Source organism: Haliotis cracherodii, unplaced genomic scaffold, assembly GCF_022045235.1.
Source record: "Haliotis cracherodii isolate W230 unplaced genomic scaffold, xgHalCrac1.p SCAF_1, whole genome shotgun sequence".
NCBI lineage: Eukaryota > Metazoa > Mollusca > Gastropoda > Lepetellida > Haliotidae > Haliotis > Haliotis cracherodii.
Window position 1 is genome coordinate 28830255 of NW_027266264.1, and position 25427 is coordinate 28855681.

General features: G+C 35.5%; 1 protein-coding gene across 3 annotated transcripts in view; it reads left to right on the plus strand.

The window, feature by feature from the left end:
• LOC139462861 (AT-rich interactive domain-containing protein 3C-like) overlaps nucleotides 1-25427 on the plus strand; it is a 70208-nt gene that overhangs the window by 11002 nt on the left and 33779 nt on the right. For all 3 annotated transcript variants that reach the window (XM_071244543.1, XM_071244544.1, XM_071244545.1), the window contains exon 3: nucleotides 7601-7673. In XM_071244543.1, the coding sequence (XP_071100644.1) occupies nucleotides 7601-7673 (73 nt within the window). The remainder of the gene's footprint in view (nucleotides 1-7600; nucleotides 7674-25427) is intronic.

Here is a 25427-nt window from a genome sequence, read left to right on the forward strand (position 1 = left end):
TTTATGTCCTTGTACAGGATCATCGCTACCCATTAAGAGGAAGAAAACATCTTTATTACGCTCACAACGTTTAAGGAATGGTTCTTGCCTTTCCACTGGGATAATGCAGCCATAATGTTTTCATATTTTTATGCTAATTAAACAGAAGTCGGTTTGTTGAACTTCCGTCCGACATGATCCTAACCCCGACATCGATTTAATACCTACAAGTGCTTAAATAGGTTTAACCTTGTATTGGACATGAATTGAGCGACCTTTGACGTCTGTGGTGTGTGTAACGTAATTGTGCCTATTCAGTCCAAGATATGATTATATGAAATAGTTAGCACATCTAACACGTTTCATCAAACTGAGATACACTCTTAACGTGTTGACGTCGTGTCGGTATTCGTGTGACGTCACGGGCGGTGCTGTCACTGACTGACGCAGCATCATACGGACTCTTTCATCGCAGGATGCCAATACCATGATCATATGAATGAATATCGCCCTACTTCAAAGACACGTCAAATCTCCATCCCCGATAGCGATGCCAATATTTCAGGATAAGTTAAAATTAAACAAACAACAGTGTATCTAAGTGAAAAGAGACCAGTTGGGGAGGACGGCTGAACGAGCGGGGGCTCTGATCCCCTTGAAAGAACCCTACTTGTCATCTCAATCATAAAGGAACATTTCAGGTGTGTTCCAAACATGGAAGCAGAATGTTTCGGGGTCCGCGAAGTTCTCTTAATCTCGGACGGGATAAGGAAGTGGGACTTGAAAGCGGCGTAGATTAGCTCAATTCTCTATTAACTAGCACAGATTCTTATATTGAAAAGTCTCGGATTTGCCAAGAATGCTTAAGTATACATCTCGCCTTGATCTTCGACAAATATTTGCCGTGCTCCTAACTTTTGCGATCATCTCTGGCTTGCTCCGACCGCATCCATGGATTTTGAAGACTTGCTGCGAAAAGACATTTCGTCTGTAATAATGCGATGACATTTGACGTTTTTCAAGACTTGTGCAATAGCATTAGCGCCCGGCTCGCGGTCGCAAGACGACATCTTTATCTGTAGGTTACACGAGACTTTGGGAAGAATGAAAGGGGAAACTAATTGTGGAGGAATTTCCCCGGAGACTCAAGTGTTAATATTAGGGACAGTTATCAGGAGGCATGAATCCACCGACCTGGAGGAGAACGAGCAGAGGCCGAGTCGAACAATGGCTGGTGTGAAAATGCGCCTTGACAGTGACAATCCAGTTTAATATTAAAGTACAATCCTCGTCTCCTTCTAACCTTAATTGACCGGCGTTTGTTCTTTGGGGGTGAAATGGCAGCACCATGTCGACAAAGTGACCAGTGCTGCCCCTAAATCATGCCCCAACCCGCTCACCCCACCCTCTGAGGTCCCCGTAGAGTCATACACGAGGAACACACCTTTTAGAAAATTGCTCCAACCACGACTTAATCCGGTTATGTTCGGTATAATTATCGATAAGAGATCGCGAGCTGTGAATCCTACGGCCATCAAGGGCATGTCATTGAAAAAGGGACAATTTCGTAATTATGTCCTACCTAAGTCATTCCTAATGATACTTAATTCTCTTCAAAGCAGAACTCGAGGAGCCCCAGTGACGTGAAGTGACCTAACAAGTCTTGTTATGACACTCGACCGCGACAAATACTGATAATTGTTCATGTAAAGAATTGTAATGCTTCACAAGACATTTCGACAAGACATTTCTCACCACCAAATTTCTTGTTCACAAAAGGGTCTACAATTACATACTCAGACACAAATGAAACATGGCAGGGGTATCCAAATGCCATTTTCTGCATACTTATATTACTCAACAGAAAGTATTCATTTGAAGACCTCCTGTAGACATCACTGGTCGAAATTAATTTTTTTTTTTGTAAGTATCGAAAGCAGAATTATCGCATTATGATGGCCTAACATGTTCTTTATCATGATTTCCGTGATAGTAGCGAATCTAACTAAAGCACATCACATGGATGCCTTAAGATAAGAATAACATACATTAATATGAAGCTTCATTATTTAAGACAATAAGAGAATTTCGCGTGTGAGAAATGTACTTAAAGATTATGAAATGTTCAGAAAACGATTTTTGTTATTTTTGTTGTGATTATTATTATTGTTATTATTATTGTTGTTGTTATTATTATTATGATTATACATCTACAGATTAAAAATAAAAAATGCAGCAAAGAGGGTTTGGATGGGGATGAGGATGATGATGATGACGGTGAGGAGGATGATGATTATTGTTTCGATATTTCCCCACCTTCTGGGAACAGATTCGCAAAGTACGTTGCTCATCTGGCTGTCCGTGTATATATATTCATATGAAGAGCAATTTCCCAGCGGACTCTTTTCATGTTTCCCACGGTTTTTCTACGGAACAAAAGCCATGTGAATCATTAATGAAACTTCCAATTATTGTTTATAGCCACACTCGCTGTGGAGATGTATATCGGATAATCTATTGTCCTATGAAATTATCGGAATGTTAAGAAGTTGGATGGCTTTCCTAATACCTTGCGAACACTAAAGAAGGACAAACGGTTGAAACTGATCACGTTATGTGAATCACTGCACGACGTCATCGAAGAATTAGTTAAGACAGGGGATCACTCTCATTAAGTGATCAATGATCTATGAATATTTGAAAAAGAATGTAAATGGAGACATACCACATTTAAGGAATTACGATGTACATTTGATCTGCTTTGATGATTGTGTGTCGAGTGACAATTAAGCTTATACTCACTGAACTTCGCAGTAATAAAGAATTAACCCGTCCCCTCGCCGCTGAATACTTTCAGCCACTACATCGTCGATATTTATGATGTTGAAATATTCCTCCAATGCCCGGATCAATGTTAATGGCGGGTGCTTCTAATACTCTGGAGTACCAACACTGACCTATTAGGACCATGGGCTTGGGAAATATTCATATATTGCCATGTTTCCAATCGACATCTCACATCAACAATTCAGCCCAAATATGTGAAAACTTCAACATAGGTTTAGAGTGTCACTGGTTCAATTGGATGCAAATAATTTAGTTCAAAATTGACATAAACTTCGGATTATTACAAGATTGTCTTGAAAATAACACGTTTTAATTTCCAGTTTATGAAGGAAAATATGAACCTATCTTTGGCGTTGAAGAATAGTCTTAAGCCAGCTTCAGTGATCCGTTCACATAATTTGCCTTTTGCCAATGCAATTTGCTTCGGCAGATAATCAAGAGTGATTATTATCTCGCGTTGATGGTTCATGTTCGAATATGACACTTATTCCAAAGTGTCTTATATAATTTCTAGTAAAGAAAATATTGAAAAAAACATATGGTGCACCACAGGTGTCAAAGGTAACTTAATTTCCGTAACATTTAAGCAGAATTTTGTGGAATCAACGTCATTTGACGTATATAGCGCCGGAGGCGTATGACGTTCAACGCTTGTAACACGGGTCGTTGACGGTACTGGCGGGAGCCCATGGGGACCTCTAGCCACGGTGCGCTACCCGCTTTCAGCCGGAGGAGAGGATTTGTTGCAGGTTTAATCGTATTATGGAGTGTCTTTTGTGAGCAGAAATGTAAACATGTGTTCTGTGCGGTTGTTATGGTTCGATCACTTTCATTGACGCGGTAATCTGGCTTTCTTTGCAATCTTTACCCCAATCGCCCCCTTGGGAATTTATTTGTTGTAGCTTTTATTGTCCTTCAAAGTGGGTCCATTTTCTGTGTTGCGATGCTTTATATTACCCCATGAATGCGTTTTATTGGACACGTGTTTACGGAGGGGGGCAAATAATTAAGCTTATGATTTCGCATCCAATCTCTCTGTTAGCACTCAGATCACAGTCCTGTCTTGGTTAGCTTATTTGTTATTTTTTATTGTTATCCCTATGAGGAAGACCGAGAGGTCGCTATCATTGTTGCAACCACCCCTAGTTGTTTCTCCATTTTCACCAAATTAAATGATTCCCTTGACTAGTAAGGATTAAAGCTGCGATTCACACCAAGCTACGATATCTCTTTGATGAAAGGAAATTGGTCATCACAAAAATGCTATCATCCTACACCTGTTGATGACTTTGAAATTGGAGGAAATTTTCTTTTGATTGGTCTTTATTCTCATATCTCAACCGACCCACAAGACGTTCTGAACCACACAGCGCCAACTATCAAAGCCTGCGTTTATTTCCAGGACAAATATTTATATATTTGTAGAAATTTGATTAAATCTTTGTGACCAGAAGCCACGTCTTAGGAAAGAATGTTTCCCGCACAACTAGCAATATCACACTTAGTGATGCGCGCTCTCTTTGATGGTATTGTCAACTAGTTAGAAAGGGTTTTTCACACTTCTCTGATTTCTTCAATGTAGGAGTATCTCTCACCCTTGTGGGTTATATGGACAACAATGTGTGGGAATATACCGGTTTTTGATTTACATATTGATAGGATGAAATAAAACCATAATTTACCTTTCACAGTATTTATGAAGCGCGAAAATTCTTTAATCTTTTTCAGATATTTAATGAAGAATTTCTATGTGATCCTTGGGTACGAATTTATTTGTGACTTTCATTTCATTTTGAATCAATTTACGTGTGCTATTGTCACTATGCGAGGCCGTTATGGGATGAAATGAGAAATATTTGCTTGTGACGAACAGGTCAGCCAGTTCACAATAGAACCGGCAGTCCTTCTATAGAAGGCTTGTTCATACCTTCAATAAGCAGTAATAGTGAACCTTTTAAGTCCATTGAGTGGAATGTTTGTTCATTTATGTCAAATTCAATATGAGTGAAGGAAAGTATTTTTTCGAGCCACTTCAACAGTTATTTGTCCGTTTGATCAATCTTTTCATTCCTATATCTTACAGTTTATATTAATAAATTTATTTTCTCATTCATATATCATATCGTTTATTTTGTGCAAATACATATTTAACCATGAACAAAAAATACATAAGAAACGTTCTTCTTTACAAGTCGATTCAGAAAATAGTACTTTGCGATAAATAATAGTTAAATTAATATCATCAAATATAAAGTGTGGTTTATCACTGGTAACTTACTGATCACTACAGGGACTAATGTGCATTTACCCAGAAATATTTCAGAGAAAGCGAAAATACCCCACGTACATAAATCTGATTGTGCCTAGATTTAGGATAAACAGTATAATACTGTGGGTATTATAGAGTGGCCGGTTCATATGATTGGATAGCGCCAGGCCTGTAGGCGAGCTCAGTCGACTAATGAGCATCTGTGGGCGGTCACTTGCGCTGTTGAAGGCAGGTCCAACAGCATGGTGGTACACAATGCTCCCCTGGAAATTTATTTTTTGCTCGAACTCGGATTTTTCTGTATTTCATATATCTCAGAAAGCAGAATTTCATTTCAGATATCATTGAACACTTGGGAAACGTAAATTATTAAGCACCGGATTGTGTGTTCTTTTCCAAATGTCATCCACTAATATTAAGATCCGATTTATCGGCGAAAACAAAATACTTCTTTTGTAGAGAGCTATGCAATAATAATGAATTCCTTCTGTGTTGAAAATGTGGAATCATAAATTTCACCACCCTGGGAATTTTGTCTGTATACTCTGGTACGGTTTCAACACCACAGTACATAAATTGACGAAACTTAATACACATCTTAAGAGATCCCCAATTGACCTGATATTCAAGGCAAGTGTCACTTATGGTACTGGAGGATGAACATGAATTTATCCCCCACATTCCTAGACATCGATGCAACTCCCATCTCTGCGAAACGACACCGTAATACTGTTAACCATAAAACTAATTCTTATATTTCCTGGGTTTGGCACGTTAGACTGGAATGACAACGTTTAGAAAATTAGGATACCATAAATGAGGGCCAAAATTGCGAATTATATATTACTGCTTAAATTATACAGTGGGAATTATTAAGAATATTTGTGATGTGAAGAGAAATCTATTGTGTAGCGATATTTATTGCAATATGAATATTCATTTGTACGGAATATATGGTGATAAAGTAAACACAATTTATGGATAACAACTTTTTTAATTCAAGTATATAGTGATGCTTGATTTAAAAAAACACACGCTTAAGCGATTTTCTAAAAAAAGGTATATGAAATATCTTCTCTCTGGGGTTTCAATATCTGAAATAGTTGTCAATGTAATGTATCATTATTCCATGTCAAAGACTTTTGGTTTACTAAAGAACTAAGACGTCAGCTTTAAAACTGTTGCCGAAACTTTAATAAGAATATGGATCGCGAGGGATTTCTTACTTTCTACAAACGTCTAACTGATAGATTTGAAGGGTTCGATTGCACAAATAGAAATGCCTCAGGTCATACCGACGTTAGTCTATACTCTACCTCAGTGCATTATCGAACCCATCTATGTTCCAATCCGATTATTATGGTATGTGAACGTTTAAAGTTTGAAAGTGAACAGTCTCACTCACACACGTAGACTTTTCTCATATTTCAATTCTCAGCACAGAAATATATTTGTACAATGTATAATTAATGTGCCGTATTTAGTAGATTTTGTTATATACAATGTACTCTGATTGAATATTTTATGCTTCCCTTTTATGGGACGCACATGAGATCCATAGTCCTAGACTGATACTGTATATATATTAATACTTTCCACTATATTCTTTTCCACATCAACTTCAGTAAATAAATATTTAATATCATACGAAATTTGAGAAATCATATGAATAAATGTCCAATTTGAGATTAACAGATGCAATTTATCAAGTGATGGTTCTAAGGCCATTATTGCAGACCATATGATCAGCTGAAGAAATATAATGTGTGAATGGGAAACGGTATCCTTCTAATGAGTGTACATATACCATGTTATATTGGGATAAATGTGTTGCCTTTTCCTGTGAGCATAACATATCATCACATACTATGCAGTTCCAGGATTAGATATCAGAAAGGATCACATTCATTCCAATAAAAAATGCCAAACATTTTAAATTTTGAGATGCATATCTATGCTCACATAAAAGAACCTTCATAGATATTTGCAATTTTAGGGATGAAAATCAGAGCAAGTTGTTATGTTATATCAGAATGCTTCATGATAAAATATTGTCCTTGAATCCCAAGCACAAACTGTGTATTTTGTTGTAGTAAATGCAGTCATCCATCATTTTGATTTTGAATTTTGACACACAGGTATATATTTTGGTTTGAAGGAAAAAATGTAGAAATTCTTAACAAGAACAAAATGGAATGTTAAGTTTATGTAAGATGATACAAGGCAAGATCGGAATGAGAAAATTAAAAAAGATTTTAAGAAGTTGAATGTGGAATTTATACAGAAAACAATTCCAAAGCATTCTATATGTAGACACTAGCTGAAGAGTGAGGTGCGTCAAGAGCCAGCTTTGAATTTACTATATATACCATCAATGACCTCATGTATGCCCTGTCCCTTCCCAACAACTCTATTTTGAAGTCATACCTGTTTGATTTCACACTCATATGTTCATATGCAGATTAAACTCTTTTCAGCTTTTAAAATATATGATTATTCTTTCAGCTTTATGAACTCAGTGATGACCCAAAGAGAAAAGAATTTCTAGATGACTTGTTTGCCTTTATGCAGAAGCGAGGTATGTGATTCTTTTAACAGTGACATCCTTTCTCTCATGTTATGTCCAGCCACATGCTTCCTTTTCTCCATGAGACCACAATTAGCCCCTCATCATAACCACCATCCAAGACTCACCATCATGCACAGTTAATTAGGTAACGTGCTGGACATGCTCTCCAATCATAAATTGAATGTTTTCCATTTGAGTAGTTTACCTAAAATGTAATCTGTTGAATGCCGTCATCAGATGCATATTTGAAAAGGAAAAATGTGTAATTTATTCAAAGAAACATACAAGTGAGGGTTGAGTTTGATGGCAAGTCAAGTTTCATGTTGGAATGTGGGATTGCCAGTAATACTAGGCTGAAAGATTGTAATCAAACTGAATTACTCATCTGAGTATAGATCTTTGTCACATAAATGAAAAGTAAATGCATTCTGACATGTAACCGCTGTGGTAATGCAATAATTATGGATCAACAATTTGTGACAAATGGGCCTTCCTATGAAAAATCAAAGAAAGTGTCTTAATTCATTAGGAAGTAAGGGGCATAACTTCTCATCTAATGTCCAACTCTCTTTTATTTTCTGGAATAAATGTAAGGCTACTTGGTCCCTGCTTCTCCATAACATTATTGTATTGTATTCAGTTAAATCGGAAAATTGACTCTAATTTTGTTCCACTTGTCAAGATGTGTATTGTTTGTGTTGTATTAAAATGGCCATTAAAGTGTCTCATTTCACACTGTAATAACCTGGACAGGTAGAGCCACACCTGTTATCACCTGTATTGAGATCGTTAACTCACCTGGTGTACCTGTCTCGTCTTCAGCGATCTGTGGTGTATGGTATTTGTCTTGATAATGGCCACCACCTTGTCAGGGAATACTGCCATTAAGCACACTGTCTTTTAATCAACGATTGATATTGATGTGATATTTACATGATATTGACATGATATTGACATGACATTGACATGATATTGACAACTGTCAAAGCATACATATGGTTGAAGTGTTAATGGTACGAACAGTTGAATAAATATAAAGGTGTTATACCAATATCATTAGTTATGAAACATATTACCAAATAATTCAAATAATTTGCAATATACAAAAGGTGTAAGTTTTATAAATTAAGTCATACCGAAGACAGACAATTAATTAACATGAAATAAACCAATATGAAATGCCATCATTCATATTATATAAATCATATACAAACTAAATGTGTATAAATATTAGAACCAAAGTTTATGTTTTTACCAGTTTCCCATCATGAATTTAAATGAACTGAAGCTAAAAGTAGAATATGCAATGGCTCTATCTAAGAATGTGTACTTTGTTCTTAAAATGCTAAATGTTATGGCTGTTTCCGCAATGTATGAAATAGGCAAAAAATACTTCATACATCAGTGTTTGTCAAGGCAATCATTCAATCTGATATACACAGATCATTTAAGGGTTTCCCTTTAGGAGCATAATCGTGATTTGGATGAATTATTTATTATTCTTTCTCTTTTTCTATAACAATGTACATTTAATTGCTATCATTTTTCTGCTCATAAAGGGCAACTTAATGTTCAGGACAATAGAAATGATGACTGAATATGTAGGGCACACCATATATACCGTACACTTCTTCAATTTCCGTATGTCCTGTTTTCACTGTTATCATGCTAATTTCACTATTCTTTATGGAATTCAGTTCTCATATGATGTGGTGGTCTAACATGAGGAAAGGTTAATCAAATCTCTCGTTCATTTGTCTTACTGAATGTTTGCTTTGTTTAAGAATAAACGTGTGCAGTGATTATGTTATGCATAGAGATTACTAATAGATGCTGGATGAGGGTACTCGTGCTGCTGTACATATTCTTATAAGGCCAACATAAAATGTATAATAAATCACCAAAACAGTGGAAAATTCTTATTCTTATTCATTTTCCTATTCTTATTATTAAATCAATGAAAAATTCTTATTCTTATTATTAAATCAATGAAAAATTCTTATTCTTATTCTTATTCGTAATTGCTCATGGAATGTGAATGTCAACATTGTGAATGAATAAAATATCATATACATTGAGGCAACATTTACAAATTGATTTTGTTTTATTCACGAAATACATACACATTAATTTTTCAATTATTCATAGGCTCATAAATTACTTGTATCTCAAATTACATTTCTGTTGAGGGAAGAAATTGGTTTTTTTTAATAAATAAGCATTTCTTTCATAGTGACATATGATCAATTGACAAAGAAATCAAGATCGTTAACTTCAACCTCACCTCAGCAAAACATCAATAAAATAAACAATAAATGGATATATAGGTGAGTCTCTTAAACACATTTTCAACACAAACATGATACTCTGCAAATGTATTATTTTGAAAGTTGACAAGGTCAGGTTTTCCTGCAATGACTAAGAGTTAGAAACAGTTCATTTTACACTGAGTCAACCTTTACCTGCCTTGCCTGCGTCCGAGTGAAGTGTTAGGGTGCAAATTGTAAACGGCACCCACAAACACAATAAGGGTCAGCAAGAATTTCTTTTGAGAGCTCCTGATCACTGACTTCAATGAATGGGATTAAATAAATATTGCCAGTCATTAGAGATAGGCATGTCTCAGTACCATAACTTGCCAGACAGCTTCTCTTAATAGGCACACATCGTGTTAATTTGATACTCCTCTTATTCAAAGAAAGCGGCCTTTCTCCATACCCCTCTTGCAAAAAGTTAGAGTTGATCCTTTGCGATCAAGTTGATCGTCGCAGAGATAAGATGCACACCCCGATAGTGACATAGATACAAGGCGGGTGACAGATGATCCCTAGGCCCAGTCACATTTCTTACCTGTGTCGATTACGCTTTATCACGATACGATTCAGCCCCATTAAGTCCTATGAGAAGCTTGCTTGTGAACCTCTATTGTTGGTGGCTATAGCGATGTCAACATAATTTGCGTTCACTTGATCACGCTAGACCGATGGATGTTTCCGAGCTGAAGAAAGGCTGAAATCAAAGCCTTAGCGTACTATTAATCATCAAGAACAGTGCCAAGAAGAGATATCATATTAAAGTCTTACTAGATTCACTTGGAATTAAAGGCCTATCTGAACCATCTCTAGACATGAGATGTTCAATTGGCTTAATCCTTAGTGTTTGGGGCGACATCAATGCTAGACAGTGTTCTGTCCGACACATAGATAATTGAAGCTAGATACCCACGTTGAGTCAAATTTTATGTTCAATTACAGCTTATCTCCATGAATTAGGATATCATTTCATTGCATGCTTGTGATATCAGGCGATATATTTCATGACATCAAGACCACTGGTACATTTCATTGCCCATGGTAAAAAATTATCTGTAAAGAAACTCTTTCATGTCTAGATATCCAGCATGTGTTCCTAATTGTATATTGACGAACATGTGATAGGTCATAGATCTTGTCATATCGTGTCAACATTGGCGAACAATGTGTTCACAGAGACAAGAGGAAACAAGAGATTTTAATATGTTAATGTAATACCTCATAATGACTAACATATCTTTATGAATCTATGCTTGAAAACAACACTCTTAACCTAAGCAAATTCCATTGAAATGTGTTAGATTTTTTTAAAGCTAATTATTTTAATGTACATGCTTGTTCAAAAATACTTTTGACATGAATTTTGAGACAGGTATGAATTATTATATGACAAGATGTATGCATTGTAAATATACTTTTGGGATAAAGAAAGATTTTTCAGTGGGAGATTGATTACCATAAGTAGTTTCTCATAATGACAACTACATGTTGAAAATCTTCAGTAATGGACAATGTTTGTGGCATTTCTAGAATTGAGCTAGCTATTTGCTCAATAAAATGCTATAATTAGCGGTGAAGACAAGGTAGTGTCTAATAATTAATGAGGGAATGCTACAAAGGTATTACTCTTCGTAGTATAAATCTTGTTTTGCTGTTTAAAAAAATTAACGATCCTTTAATGAAGACAATATCATCTAATGACAAGAATATTGTGTAATTAAATAGCCTAATCATCACTATAAAGAGGGCTGCTAATCTGCCTAATTATTGCAAGTCTGTTAGTTGGTTATCTGAGTGTAATCAGCATGGGATGATTGCAATACACAAGTGAAATAAACATGATGGACTGAAATAGACGACAATGGAGTCGAGTGGTATTAATCACAATAGCACTTGAGTACAAAACATCTTGGACGTTCATCATCCCTCATTGATGTATTTTGCTGAACATTTATCATTAAAACTTGTAATTTTTCTATGGGCTGCGAATGGGCAATGACGACATTCACAGAACCAATTAGCGGTCAAAAATCAGAATTCACTGTTACACAACAGATCATTTTGGAAAAATAATGATAACGCTTTAAGAATGGATGCCATCTGTTATTTCTTATACATTGTCATTAGTATAAATATTGTTATGTCTTTCCTGTAAATCAAAGAAAAATAGATATTGAAAACAAAAACTTGTCATACTGCTTTGGTAGTTTTGATTCCTGGTACAATGATGTAGATTATGCATTGTCAGATTACCATATTGATGTTTCGTTTGATATGATTATTTTTGTTAGATGTAGTTAATCTGAATTGCAAGCACAAACATATTAAATCCATCATGTTTCATATCTTAATAATCTATAAGAATTGAAATATGTATTGACTTGCTGACCGTGAAATAAAAAGATATAATTAATTCCAAATTGATAACCTGATAATTTCAACAAATACACAATTGAAATTTGTATAAAAACCATTAATCAACCTTTGAATGATTTGGCTGCATTAATGGAACCAAATCGGCTATGTATATTTCCGATATATACATTTCTTTCTGTTGTATATCAGGGTTCAACAATAGGTGATTGTTATTCTGAAAATTTGTAATTTCACGCAGGTAATATTTCATTGTTAATCCATCTGATTGTTTGATTAATTACACACAAGACTTATATGTGTATGTTTTATTACACGTTATTTCCTGTCCAGCCAAATAACATTAGACTCTTTACAATGAATAATTGCTTGTTTTCATCAGTAAGTGGGATTATTTTAGTTGTAACAAGTATGCCTGACTTAAAACACAATAGATTTCTAGTTGTATAGAATCTAGATTTGCAGTTGGAGGAAAAGGAATGTGAAGGCAGTGAATATTATCATCATCAAGCCTACTTATGGTGCAACTACTTTTAATTTATGTTTTGTCTTAACATAATTTTCCAATAACTCAAGTAGAAAATCGTTAATTCAATTAACTTACATGTAATTGCCTAATGAATAAATAAAAACAAATTGAGTTTATTTTATTTTGTTTACTAAAAAGTGTATCTGTTACCTGGAGGTGCCTTTTAAGTGTAAATAGTTAAAGGAATATGCAAGATACCTAATCTTAACTTATTTACCAAGATATAACATAAAACTCAGAGTAAATCAATACATGGAAAGAGCCAGTTTTAATTAGGTGTGGCAGTGAATTAGAAATAAGCTATAAGCAACATAACTATCTCTATTCATGATTCCTTTAGATAAGAATGGAATTAATGCTGTCATCAGGACAACTGCTTATTGTTAATTCTCATCAGTGGAACTATTTATCTAGAAAATGATCTAAGATCAGTTCCCAAGTTTTCCTTGGAATGGTTGTCTTTCAAATTGACTTGAGGAAAGAAATATGTAATAAATTATAGATCAGGTGACAAACAGAGAACATTTGGCATGGTTTGAAGGGAAAATAAAGTCTTATGGAAAATGTTATCAAATGTGACCAAAGTTGCTTATTGAGGAAACTGAGATGAGATAGCATGGTGTGTGAATAATTTACAGACATATACACCAGATTTCAGCTGTTCTTGAGTGCCACAAGGAAACAGGTGACACTATAATGCAATGAATATAGTTTATCAACATAACGGTTCCATACATGTGTTTGATAAGTGTGTCCCATGTTCTCCAAAGTCATCTTCAGTTAAGTAAATAATTTGTTAAATTACAAAAATAATAATACAAGACATTATGCTTGTATGTGTCATACCTGTTTATTATTTCAACAATTATATTTTCATTTTTGTAAGCACCTGGTGTCATCTCTGATTTTCAGTGATCCATTCATATAATTTTCACTGCAAATTTGCCTTGTGTTCCCAATGGAATCTGTTTTGTCGGAAAGTTGAGACTGGTTAGTCTCTGGCATTCATGTTTTGTAATAATGATTAATCTTTCTATTAGGATGGAGACTCAAAGATAAAGTTCCATTGCCCCCATTAACTGTAGGCCATGGAAATAAATGACTTGCTTCCTATATTGTAAAACAATTTGTATAATTGAAGAAAGTTTTGCAAGGCTCATTGATAATAAAACTTTGAAAGTTCAATATTGATTTGAATAATGGGACATTTAAGAAATAATTTGTGAAATATTTTCGTAGGTTTCATTTTGTAGAATTCAAAAGGGATATAAGAAGGGGTCTAATGTTTGTAAAGTGACATTTATCATGTGTTTTGTTAGCGTTTTAAGGCAGCGTCTAATACCTGTATGTGCCAACACCAGCTGGCATTGACAATTCAATTAAAATAATTACATCATGTAAATAAAACAAGCCTTATGTCTACCCATCACTTAACATTAAGAATTTCTATCACGAGAACAAAGTGAATTGATCGTTTTTAGACAAGTGACCAAATTGATTAACTCTTTCATCTGTTAAAAAGTTAAAGTTGAAATTTCACCAACAAAAATGGCCATTTAAGTGTTGTGAGGTGTACATTAATTTGAAGTGATAGTATCGGCTTAAAGTGACGTGACACTCATCAAGCAACATGACTTAGGAAAAAGACAAAATTAGAAAGGTGAGAAAAAATTCCCCAGAGAAGAGTGTTTGTGGAATTACACGGGATAGTGTTATAAATTCCCCAACTAGTCCGAGAACTGCGGGGAGCTTCTCATGACGGGTAATTAAACTCCCTTTGATTTACGCTCAGGAGAGAGGCGAACAAATTCAGAGACTTTCTTTTCCTTGTGCTCAAATTTACTATTCACATCTTGGTGACATTTTCATGCATACTGGTGACACATTGTTTACATTGCCATTACAAAGAGAGGTTGAATTCATTGGGTATAATTTGTATTGGAGGAACTATTCCCCATAATTTTCTGTTTGAGTTCAGTGATGTTGATGTTTTGGATGTTGTTTTGTACCTTTTGGTTAGACTAATATTTTGAGTCTTGAATTTCTTCCATCCTTGGTTAAAAAACCCCAAACTTGTCAGAATGTTAATTTGGGGTAAACTTTTGACATTTTATGATGATAAATGACGTGCAGCATATTGAAGATGAATAATTCACATGTTGTGAAAATTGCTCAATACTGTTTAGCAATTAGGGTTACTATTAGTAAAGGGGTCCGTGTTTAAAGTAAGAAATTTACATTCTAATTATATTTACATATAAAAAAGTAATGGTTGTGACTTTTTGTGGAGAATTAATTTTGAAAATTGTAGAAAGATTAATTTGGAAAGTTCAAGGGAGGTAATTCTGTTGCGTTCTCTTGACTGAAAGAGAGGTTTCAGTCTGGGCAGGTATGATGGTAGAATGATATTAAATAACGGTGCTGGTAGATAATTGTAGAGAAAGGTGTACATGAAGGACGGTGAGTGGAGTCGGGTTTGGGGAAGATTTGGGGTTGTGTGGAAAGTGGCCGCATATATTGGAGGCAGCTGTCATGAAGTAATGGATGATAGGGGAATCTCATCAATATAGCATAGCTGGGGCTTGTGTTGCAGATTAATTATGTGGATCTAACTGTATGTCTGCCTTTCTAATCTGGCTTATTTGGACAATTTGCTGAGAGACGGGAGGGATAGGGAAGTATTTTTGGCTGGCAACAGAGCAGATTACAAAGACAGGACTCTGGATGGTAGAGCAATATCTGACAATAACCCCTACATGAAACACTCCTCCACCCTCATGTACACTTGCTGTCGGGGTATAGAGTGGGAGTGGGGTTTTGTGGAAGTGAGGTTTTGTTGGGGTTGGGTTTTGTGGGAAGGGTTTGTGGAAGTGGGGTTTGTGGGAGTGGGGTATTGTGGAAGTGAGGTTTGATCGGGATTGGGTTTTTTGGGTGTGGGGGTTTGTGGGAGTGGGGTTTTGTGGAAGTGAAGTTTGATCGGGGTTGGATTTTGTGGGTGTGGGGTTTTGTGAAAATGAGGTTTGATCAGGGTTGGATTTTGTGGGAAGGGGTTTGTGGGTGTGGAGTTTTGGGTAGTGAGGTTTGATGTGTGATATATGCTGTGGGGTTTGATGGTGGTGAGGTTTGATGAACGTGAGGTGTGGTGGAAGTGGGTTTTGTGGGAGGGAAGGTGAATGAGATTTGGGTTTGTGTGAGGGGGTTTGGTGGAAGTGGGTTTGGAGGAAGTTTGGGATTTGATTGCATTGGGTTTGGTCGAAGTGAGGTTTGGTTGGAGACAAGGTTTGGTGGAAGGGAGGTTTGGTTGAAGTGGAGTTTGGTGGAAGTGAGGTTTGATGAAAGTTGGGTTTGGTGGAAATTGGTTTTGAAGGGAGGGAAGGTGAGTGACATTTGGGTTTGGTAGGAGGGAGACTGATGGAAGGGGAATTTTGTGGAAGTGGAGGTGCAGTCCGGGAGATGAATCAAAGTATTTTATGAATGTTGTATCATTAATTGGGTTTGGGATTGCCAAGAGGGTATGAGTAGTATGGCTTGACATGATGTGGCTACATTTGTAAACTAGTTTGAGTACTAGATGCTTCAACAGGGGTTAAGTAATTATCTTTGTTTGTGGGGGCATAGAAGGCTGGGATACAGCTGAGAAAGTGGAAGATGGGATTGAACATGATGCTAATCTAAAAGAGTTGTTCTGAAAGAAAGAATAGTGAGGCAGACAGACATGCTCATATGGAGAATGTGTTGATAAAATCTTTTCCATATAATTTACACAATTTTAAGAGGATGTTAATCCCTTGATGCAACTGAAATCCTGTTTTTTGGGTCGTATAATTTTAGACATTTTAGTCTTTAGAAATTGATAGTCAGAATGTAAAGCACACATTTGTGTCATATGTTGAATTTCATTTCAACACAACATATGCTTTTAGAACTATTTGTCAACATTTGTTGGATATGAGTAATTCTTGACAGGAATTGTAATTGAAAGATTCTCATGTAAGAAGGACATTCCAGGAGCCCAGTGTGAATTTCATCTGCAGTGTTTTCTTCCTGAGTTGAATTTTAGTACTGTCTTGATCATCCGATTAAAACTAGTTGAAGCTGTGAAAAACAGTAAATCTCAGGTCAAAAAATAAGATTGCTTGAATCTTTGTGAACTGTTTCATGAAAAAGGTTGTTTGGGAAAGCAATTAAGAGTCAAATGGAACATCATTGGAAGAATGTCGCAGTGTTTTTGTGATGTAATTGTTTATGCACATAGACACAGTATTCATCATTGCACAACACACGTTACACTACTGTGGAGGCGAGTCACTGTGGCCACATTCAAACACTTTTGTCCTAGATGAGGATACAGGTTCAATCTGAAATCGACATCCTAAGATGATGATACATAGCATGTCAATTTCAAAAGTGAATTCCTTCTGCATACTTTCTGCATAGCATGAGTAATCAATCTTTGTAAACACACGTTGATTTGATTTCAAGTAGTTGTTTTAGTTGGTACTTTTTGGAATCTTTTCGGGGATAGATAATTGTAATGAATATTCATTAGTATTGATTGTTATTATGAGATATCTCAGGAAGATTTCTCTGAGTTGATAAGATGTGAGAGTTATGCAACGCCGGTGAGAAAGGTCATTAGACTAACAAGAACAAACATGTAAGCCAGGAGGCCTGCATTTGTCGCCACCATCTTGAAACCAGAACTGAAATAATCAGACTACATAAATAAAGTTGTATGGGGGCCAATGATCACCCCATGGAGTTATGGTGGTCTGGAGTGGCCATTAGTGTTGACCACTGGTCAAGCAACAAATTGCCCAGTAGGGGTCGGAGATAGTATTCTCAGTAAGTGGCATTGTGACTGGCCGGTCTTTATTGTTCTGTTGGACCACTGGAGCAAATGATTGGCTTCACACATGTAACCTTGACAGCTGTTGGGGTACATTTGTTACCAGTAAAGTTGTTGTTCTGAATATGGAGAGTTTCTATATTTCTTTGAAATCAGAGGGAAAGGGTGGGGGACAATACTGGAAATTGGAGGATGGGTGGGAGAGGAGGGGGACTGTCGGTCTGTTGGGTTGAAAGCCCTTCGGTGATGCTGAGGATGATAGTGTATCATTTCGTATCTACCGGTACTCTTTAATGTCTCTTGTCTTTGCTATTGAGGATGCTGATATAGTATTGTTCAACATCTTTAACTGAAGGAGCTGATAAGATCAAATTTACTAATGAAAAGAAGTTAGGAACAGATATTGAGGTGTTTGACAAGATAACCAGCTCATTTGAAATATAATCAGAGATTATATGGCAATGTAGGTACACACCAGGTACACACCTTTCTCTCAGTCACTTATTTTGTTCAAATGAAACAATTTGATTGAATGCAGCATCAAACACTGTTCTGTAACATCTGTATAGTTTCTATTATTTTCACCATCAGTTGATACTTATATATACTGATGTAACTTCCGAATGACAGTGTTTTTCCTAAATGATTAATAAGATACCTGCATGTTCATACCATGTAAGCACATTACCATACATACAGCATTATCCTGTGTAGAGGCTATTTATGATTAGAACCAGTCAGTGGCATAAATCATTCGCTGTTGTGCCGTCTCTTTGAATCTGGTAATATGATAGGGTCAATTCAACATTTGTACAGCTAATCATCACTCATATTAATCATTTATTCATTTATTCAGTGAGTAATTTGTACTTCATTATCAACTACATCATCACATTAGCCAAGTGAAAAGGACATCATCTGAATCAATCCATTTAATCCGGGAGGAAACACTGGATGCCTCATCCCCATCCAATTCCTCGTGGACAAATCAGAATAGTATTATCTAAAACTATGTTTATACAAGACCACACGTAATTGACATGCGGTCCCTCACAGGGGCTATTAGATGACAATATATGCAGGCGATCTCTGATATCCACGAGCCCAACTACCCACCTCACAACATCCTTGCAACATCCGTGCTTCCATTGGCTGCATTATTGATGCATCATGGCTGATTGCCTGTATTGCTGCAATAACATTTATCGAGATTGTCATCGAGGCCACAATTATTGAATTAACACGATATCATTCTGGCAATAATCTCATCAAGACAATTGGCCTTCTTATAGCTGTCGTCAAGGCATTATTCAGCAGAGAGATGACTCGGGTGTGTGTGCGCATCCTGTTGGCCCCAAGGGTGCATAACTCTGGTATTAATAATTGCGTAATATACGGCATCACAAGCAATGAATCTGTAATGAACACTGGGACTTGGCAAAGTAGAGAATTAGATGAGACGAAGGATTTGTGATGATCAATTTTGCTGTTTGTTGGAGGATTGCAATGATAAAAGACTTAATTCACTATTCATGGATTTGGAATAACGTCTTAATATCTGAATACAAAAGAGCTTTGGCACCCACTCATTGATTAGTAAGATTGAGTTTGTAACAAATATGTCACAAAAACTTTGGAAAGCTCTCCTGATCGCCTTCTACTTGGACAATCTTGAAGGATTACCAGTTAAAACTGACTCATCTGCATTTTAGTTTTTTACCCTTTTCTCGAATATATTATACAAAAAAGGAATTTATTACAAATTTTGAATAGTTGCAGTGTGAATTTTTCACTTTTCTTTGAAAATTTTTAAATAGTCAAACTTGAATTTTTAGAAAATCACACCTTGTCTATTGCTGCACAAGTTACTGTCCAAGATGTTGTTTTCCAAGAGACATTACATTTTATGAAGTAGGCGCCATTAACACTATCTTCAAGAGGTAATGAATGAGAAAAAATGGTTTTGCAAAAATACACATTATTTTAAGAATCAAAAGAAAACTTAATCATGAGGATACTTCTCCAGGACCTTAATGCACATCAGATGTGGATCCAGGGATGATTCACAAGGTATGCAAGCAATGTAATTTAAATTGAGTCCACAATTGCATGGAAAGCACTGAGGAACATTTATGTGAATTAAGTAAGCAATATGAAACAAAATCAATATAATTCATAACTTCCTGGGTTGATGGACACATCAGTGTATAATCACGGACACAGTTAAGTATCAGCCCATTATCAACAAGTATTCACCATCACTATGGCTTGATGATGTAGAAGGCAGACAGCAGGCAAGAGCATTGAAATCATAACCAAATGTTCACGTCTCCAACTTGCAATTGCTTTAGAATCCCACCATAAATGCCAATAGTGTTCGTACTTATTATAACATACCGACTTGTCAAAAGTTGATGTAAGCTTAGCATCTGTTCCATGAGGGGAGTAATTTCATTAGAAAACTAAATTTAAGCCTCTTGGAGGAAATGGGGCTGCGACTTATGGAGTGGCTGGGGGATCGTTCATCCCTTCGTTCTTGCAACATAGAATCATACAACGTGGCATGATCATGCATTCTGCCAAGCCATACCTTTGTGTTTTATTGAGATAAATATCTCATCCTGATTGAAGTAGAAAAGGAAACGGGAGATATCTCATTTGGGGCAGTATATTGTCTGCCATTCAACGATGTGTCTATAGATTTATTTATCACTATATATACATTATATAAGCACTCAATGCTTAGGTGCTCACTATTGTAATTGTATTTTTCTTCATCTAAATTATTCAAAGCAATTCCTTCCACTATAGCATTAACTTTACTAATTTAGCTTTTCATTAGCTTAATGAAATTAGGTTTTTGATAATATAATTACAGAATACACATTCAAAGGTGCTTTATGTACAAGACAAAAAACAACACTGGATTGTTGTAGTGAATTAAGTTTGTAGACTGGGGAGTGCAGGAACCTTTACTGAGGCAATTCACATCAGTTTTCCGTAACTGATGAACTGATACTTGCTGGTGGCGCAGGTCATAAAATATAGATTTCCGTAAAAAGACCACTTTCAGGAAGTGATAAACACATAAGTTTGCATTTATCCATGAAAACACAATTCATAAAGATAATTAAACTGACTTACATTACAAATGGAGATTAGAAGATTTCCTTGAAATTTCAGTCACTAAACACAAATACGTTTGTTATATAATGGAAATGTTTGATATATAATGCAAGGGTAATATGTACTGAAATATGGCACCCCCTCAGGTCAACTGGCACCAGACACCTCCAAGTTGTACCCCCAAGACTTCAAGAGCTGCAGACAGCTGGGTATAAATCATGGTTAACTTTATGGAATCATGAAAGCTTAATTTGAATTTATGTCTGTCTGTCATAAGTTGTCAGTCAGTGTTGAGGTCACCATAGTCTATCTGCTGATGAGATTGCGTGTCAATTTGGATAAGGAAATCTATAGTGTACATGGTTGTTCTTTGGTTGACAGTGTTTAACCTCCTCGCATACACATCAGATCTCAGTGAAGGTTTTAGAAATAAAAAAACAGGTTCTCAGCTTGTGTTTTTGGATTTACTGCCTATCTTAGTATCGCGGAAACCCAAACTTGCATTCCAAACAAAATGAGTTAAGTGTCACTCATATATGCTGTATAATTATACGTTTTTAAAAACATACTTTTGAAATATTTCTTTGTATTTTGGGAACTTCTCAATTTTTACTGAGGAACAAAGTTTGACTTCCTTATTAGGTTCCGAATAACAAAGTGAACGCTGTGTTGATATAATTTAACTTTTCAATGAATGCTCTTGCTCATTTTGTTTGTTGTTTGTTTTTCTCTAAAAGATAAAAAGATTGATTTGGAGAAGATTTTCTTAATCTATCTCTCATGCTGAAGTCGAGGCTTCATATAATTGTTTTGACACAATGCCAGTAAACAAAAACGGTTCATGTTGTCAATTTGTTTACTCCCTCTAATCAGGATTTTATATTTCATAAACATTCATAATGCTGATCAAAAATTAACCGATGTGAAGGTTATATTCTTGAAATAGATTACAGCTCATTTTCTTATTTGATAATGAGAAAATACATTTGTTAAAGATTTGGTTGTAATAACTCTGGGTCAATAACATCAATATATAATGGAATACTTCTACATTGATTTGTGGACAGTGAATATATTCAGCAATCATTGTCGGTGCTAGTGTGCCTGTCCCTTCTGGCGATTGAGACAGACTGGCTTCTCCAAATACACCACAAGTCAGTCAATATTTCCTGATCCTAGACTACCTTGAAGATGTGTTTTATCAGTTAGCTGTAACGCGTATTTCAATCAAAACAAATATCAAGTGAGTTAGCAGTGAGCGTAGAGAATTCAGGACTGTCTGTCAAGCCATTCAACTTGTGTGCTGACAAGACCTCCACAGTGTGCCTTGCTCCATAGCTCCTCAATACATCAGGAAGTTAATGATTTGTCTGGCACCCGGTCTTGATACATACAAATCACAATGTCATTCATCTGTCAATCATGTCAGGTTGTATATTGCGTGTGCTGTAGATGACGTAGGCGTAACTTTCATAGGTGTATCTGATGTCATTGGTCTTAACTTTGAATTGTTCGAGTCAGTTATTATACACAATAGGAGAGTCATATCTTTCGATCATTATTAACAATAGGAGAGTCATATATTTTTATCATTATAAACAGTAGAAGTGTCATATATACCAGTCATTATAAACAATAGAAAAGTCATAATTTCAATCATTATAAACACTAAGAAAAGTCATATATTTAATCATTCTAAACAATAGGAGAGTCATATATTTAATCATTAAGCGCAATAGGAGAATAATATATTTAAGCATTATAAACAATAAGAGAGTCATATATTTCAATTATAAACTATAGGAAAGTCAAATTTTTCAATCATTCTTCACAATAGTATTTTAATGACCCAGGTAGGACTGTTTTAAAATTTAATCTTTAAAACACTAGGAGAGTCATGTTTGAATCATGACATACAATCATTCAATAGGAGATTCATGAAATTCAGTCATGATTTGTAATAGGAGAGTTCTTTCATTACAAGAGATTTATACCAAATATCAATGTCCATTTCACACTGACTGCCAAATCTGACATTCCTGTCACTAATGCCTTCCCACTCAAGTAGTCATTATACCGAGAAATGTAAACATCTCTTTTCAAGTCCTATTTGTTATTATCAAACAAAACATTTCTTGTTAGCAAAGTTAGTAAAGTTTGGTGCTTAAATTTTTTTTCTGTTTATGAAAAGAAATTTAAAAAAAAGAAATTAATTAAAATAGTTCAATGTCTTGTGACATATCACTTGGTTGTATATATCTGTTGTCACATGAAATGCACACATCATGTCTGTGTACAATGTACTTATGTAGACAATGGTATCAGTGTCCGACATGTACATTTCTTGACATATGTCATTTTCATATTGTTTTCAAATTTAACAGAAATAAACTACCCTCATCTATGGTAAATTATACCATAAAAATGTCATTTACGAAATGAATGTTCACGTGTAAGAGCAGTAAGTACACAAGACCGTGTAATATCTCTCATTTAGTAAGTTGGAAATATGCTCAAGGCCGTCATAATGTACCCTGTTGGATGGTTATAGGTAAGATTATTACTATCTGATAATATGGCAAAATCACATCAAATCCAATTGTTAAGAACAAGAGCACAGTTGCTACAGTTCCCATTCTGAGATATCTGCATTGCCTGAACCAGCAACAGTAAAGATCACATTACTCTTCTAATACTGTAGTGATATGATCATATTTCTACACTGTTTTCCTATAAGTATCCATTTGTTATTTGTATGGACAAAATGGTCGATTGTAAGTTGGGATTTGCATGCCTTCGTCACATATAACTTAAGATGTAGATGTCAATTCAGCAAGATCATTGTTCAAGTTATAACAGGAACGGCAAGCTGTTTGCCACAATTTCATCTGCTTGTGACTGAACGTAATTAAGACCTTTCTCCTATAACGAACCAAATAGCTCTACAAACAGCATGCTTGATACTCGATGTTCAGTGTCCATTGTCGGTAGGGACTGAATGGACTAGTTTATGAGAATTCTGTCTTGCCTTTTTTCGAGTGGAGTTAATCTAACCTCTTCAGTTTAGAAATTGACACCTGTCTAATTTCTGAGGTTTAAAGCGGTCAAACAGATCTACACATTTGATGTAGAACTATCCACAAAGATGTAAACAGTTGTCAATTAGGGGTAATGCTATACTTGTTTTTGCTTTGCTTGTTAAAATGAAAAGAGGAAACAATTGGAATTGGACAAGGGAAAAGTATGCCCTTAAAGTAATACTGACATTGCGTGCTGGAAGTGGACTGGATGAAAATTATCTGCTCCGACTGAAAAATAAACCTTAAATCTGAAATTCCCCACCAGAGAGTGAAATGCCCCCTACAATACGACTGGTGGAAAGATTATTAAGGGTTAATAATCCAGAACCATCTGGCTGACAGGGATTTAGTTTCCAGTCAAATACCCAACAATAAACTACAATCTAAAACATTAACTTACCTGCGACAATATCAGACAGAATGAGCAAGTTTCATAATTTCACTTTTTATGGTTGCAACTCATGCAAAGGTGTAGAAATTTTGTTTGAAAAGATTTAATCAGCTGAAAAAATTGACCTGTGTGATTTGTTAATTGGAGCAGCATAAATCGGGAAAGATTGTTGTTCCCCCTCAACTGGTCATTTACTGAGCTTGACCACAGTTTGACATGCAACTTCCTTCAAATATTTAGTGCTTAATGGGGCAAAACCTCAGTCAAATTTGTTCTTGTTTGATTCTAATGGGATATGATGAATTATCAAGCGTGTCTTTGTGAAGTGGGGATCAGCTGGTATTGACATTGTCTTTGCTATAGAGAATAGCAATCCCCTTCCTGTGATGGGGTTTAATTCGTCCCCCCTTTAACTTCCTTTCTAATTGTGTGATCAAACATTTGATGTTAACAATGACAGTTTGACTGTGGATAAATACTTTTGGAATCAGTACAGATTCCCTGAACCTGGAATTTGTCTGGATGTGGAGGGTTGTAAACATTGGCAGTATGTGACTCCTGTAATTTAAATGGACAACACTTTAATTTATTGTCTCAAAGAACATTTGAAATATAATCAGACTAAGATGGATAGTTGTATTCAACACTATATGATAGTTGTATTCAACACTATATGATAGTTGTATTCAACACTGTATGTATAGTTGTATTCAATGCTATGTGATAGTTGTATTCAACACTGTATGTATAGTTGTATTCAATGCTATGTGATAGTTGTATTCAACACTATATGTATAGTTGTATTCAACACTATATGATAGTTGTATTCTACACTATATGATAGTTGTATTCAACACTATATGTATAGTTGTATTCAACACTATATGATAGTTGTATTCAACACTATATGTATAGTTGTATTCAATGCTATGTGATAGTTGTATTCAACACTATATGATAGTTGTATTCAACACTATATGTATAGTTGTATTCAACACTATATGATAGTTGTATTCAACACTATATGATAGTTGTATTCAACACTGTATGTATAGTTGTATTCAATACTATGTGATAGTTGTATTCAACACTATATGTATAGT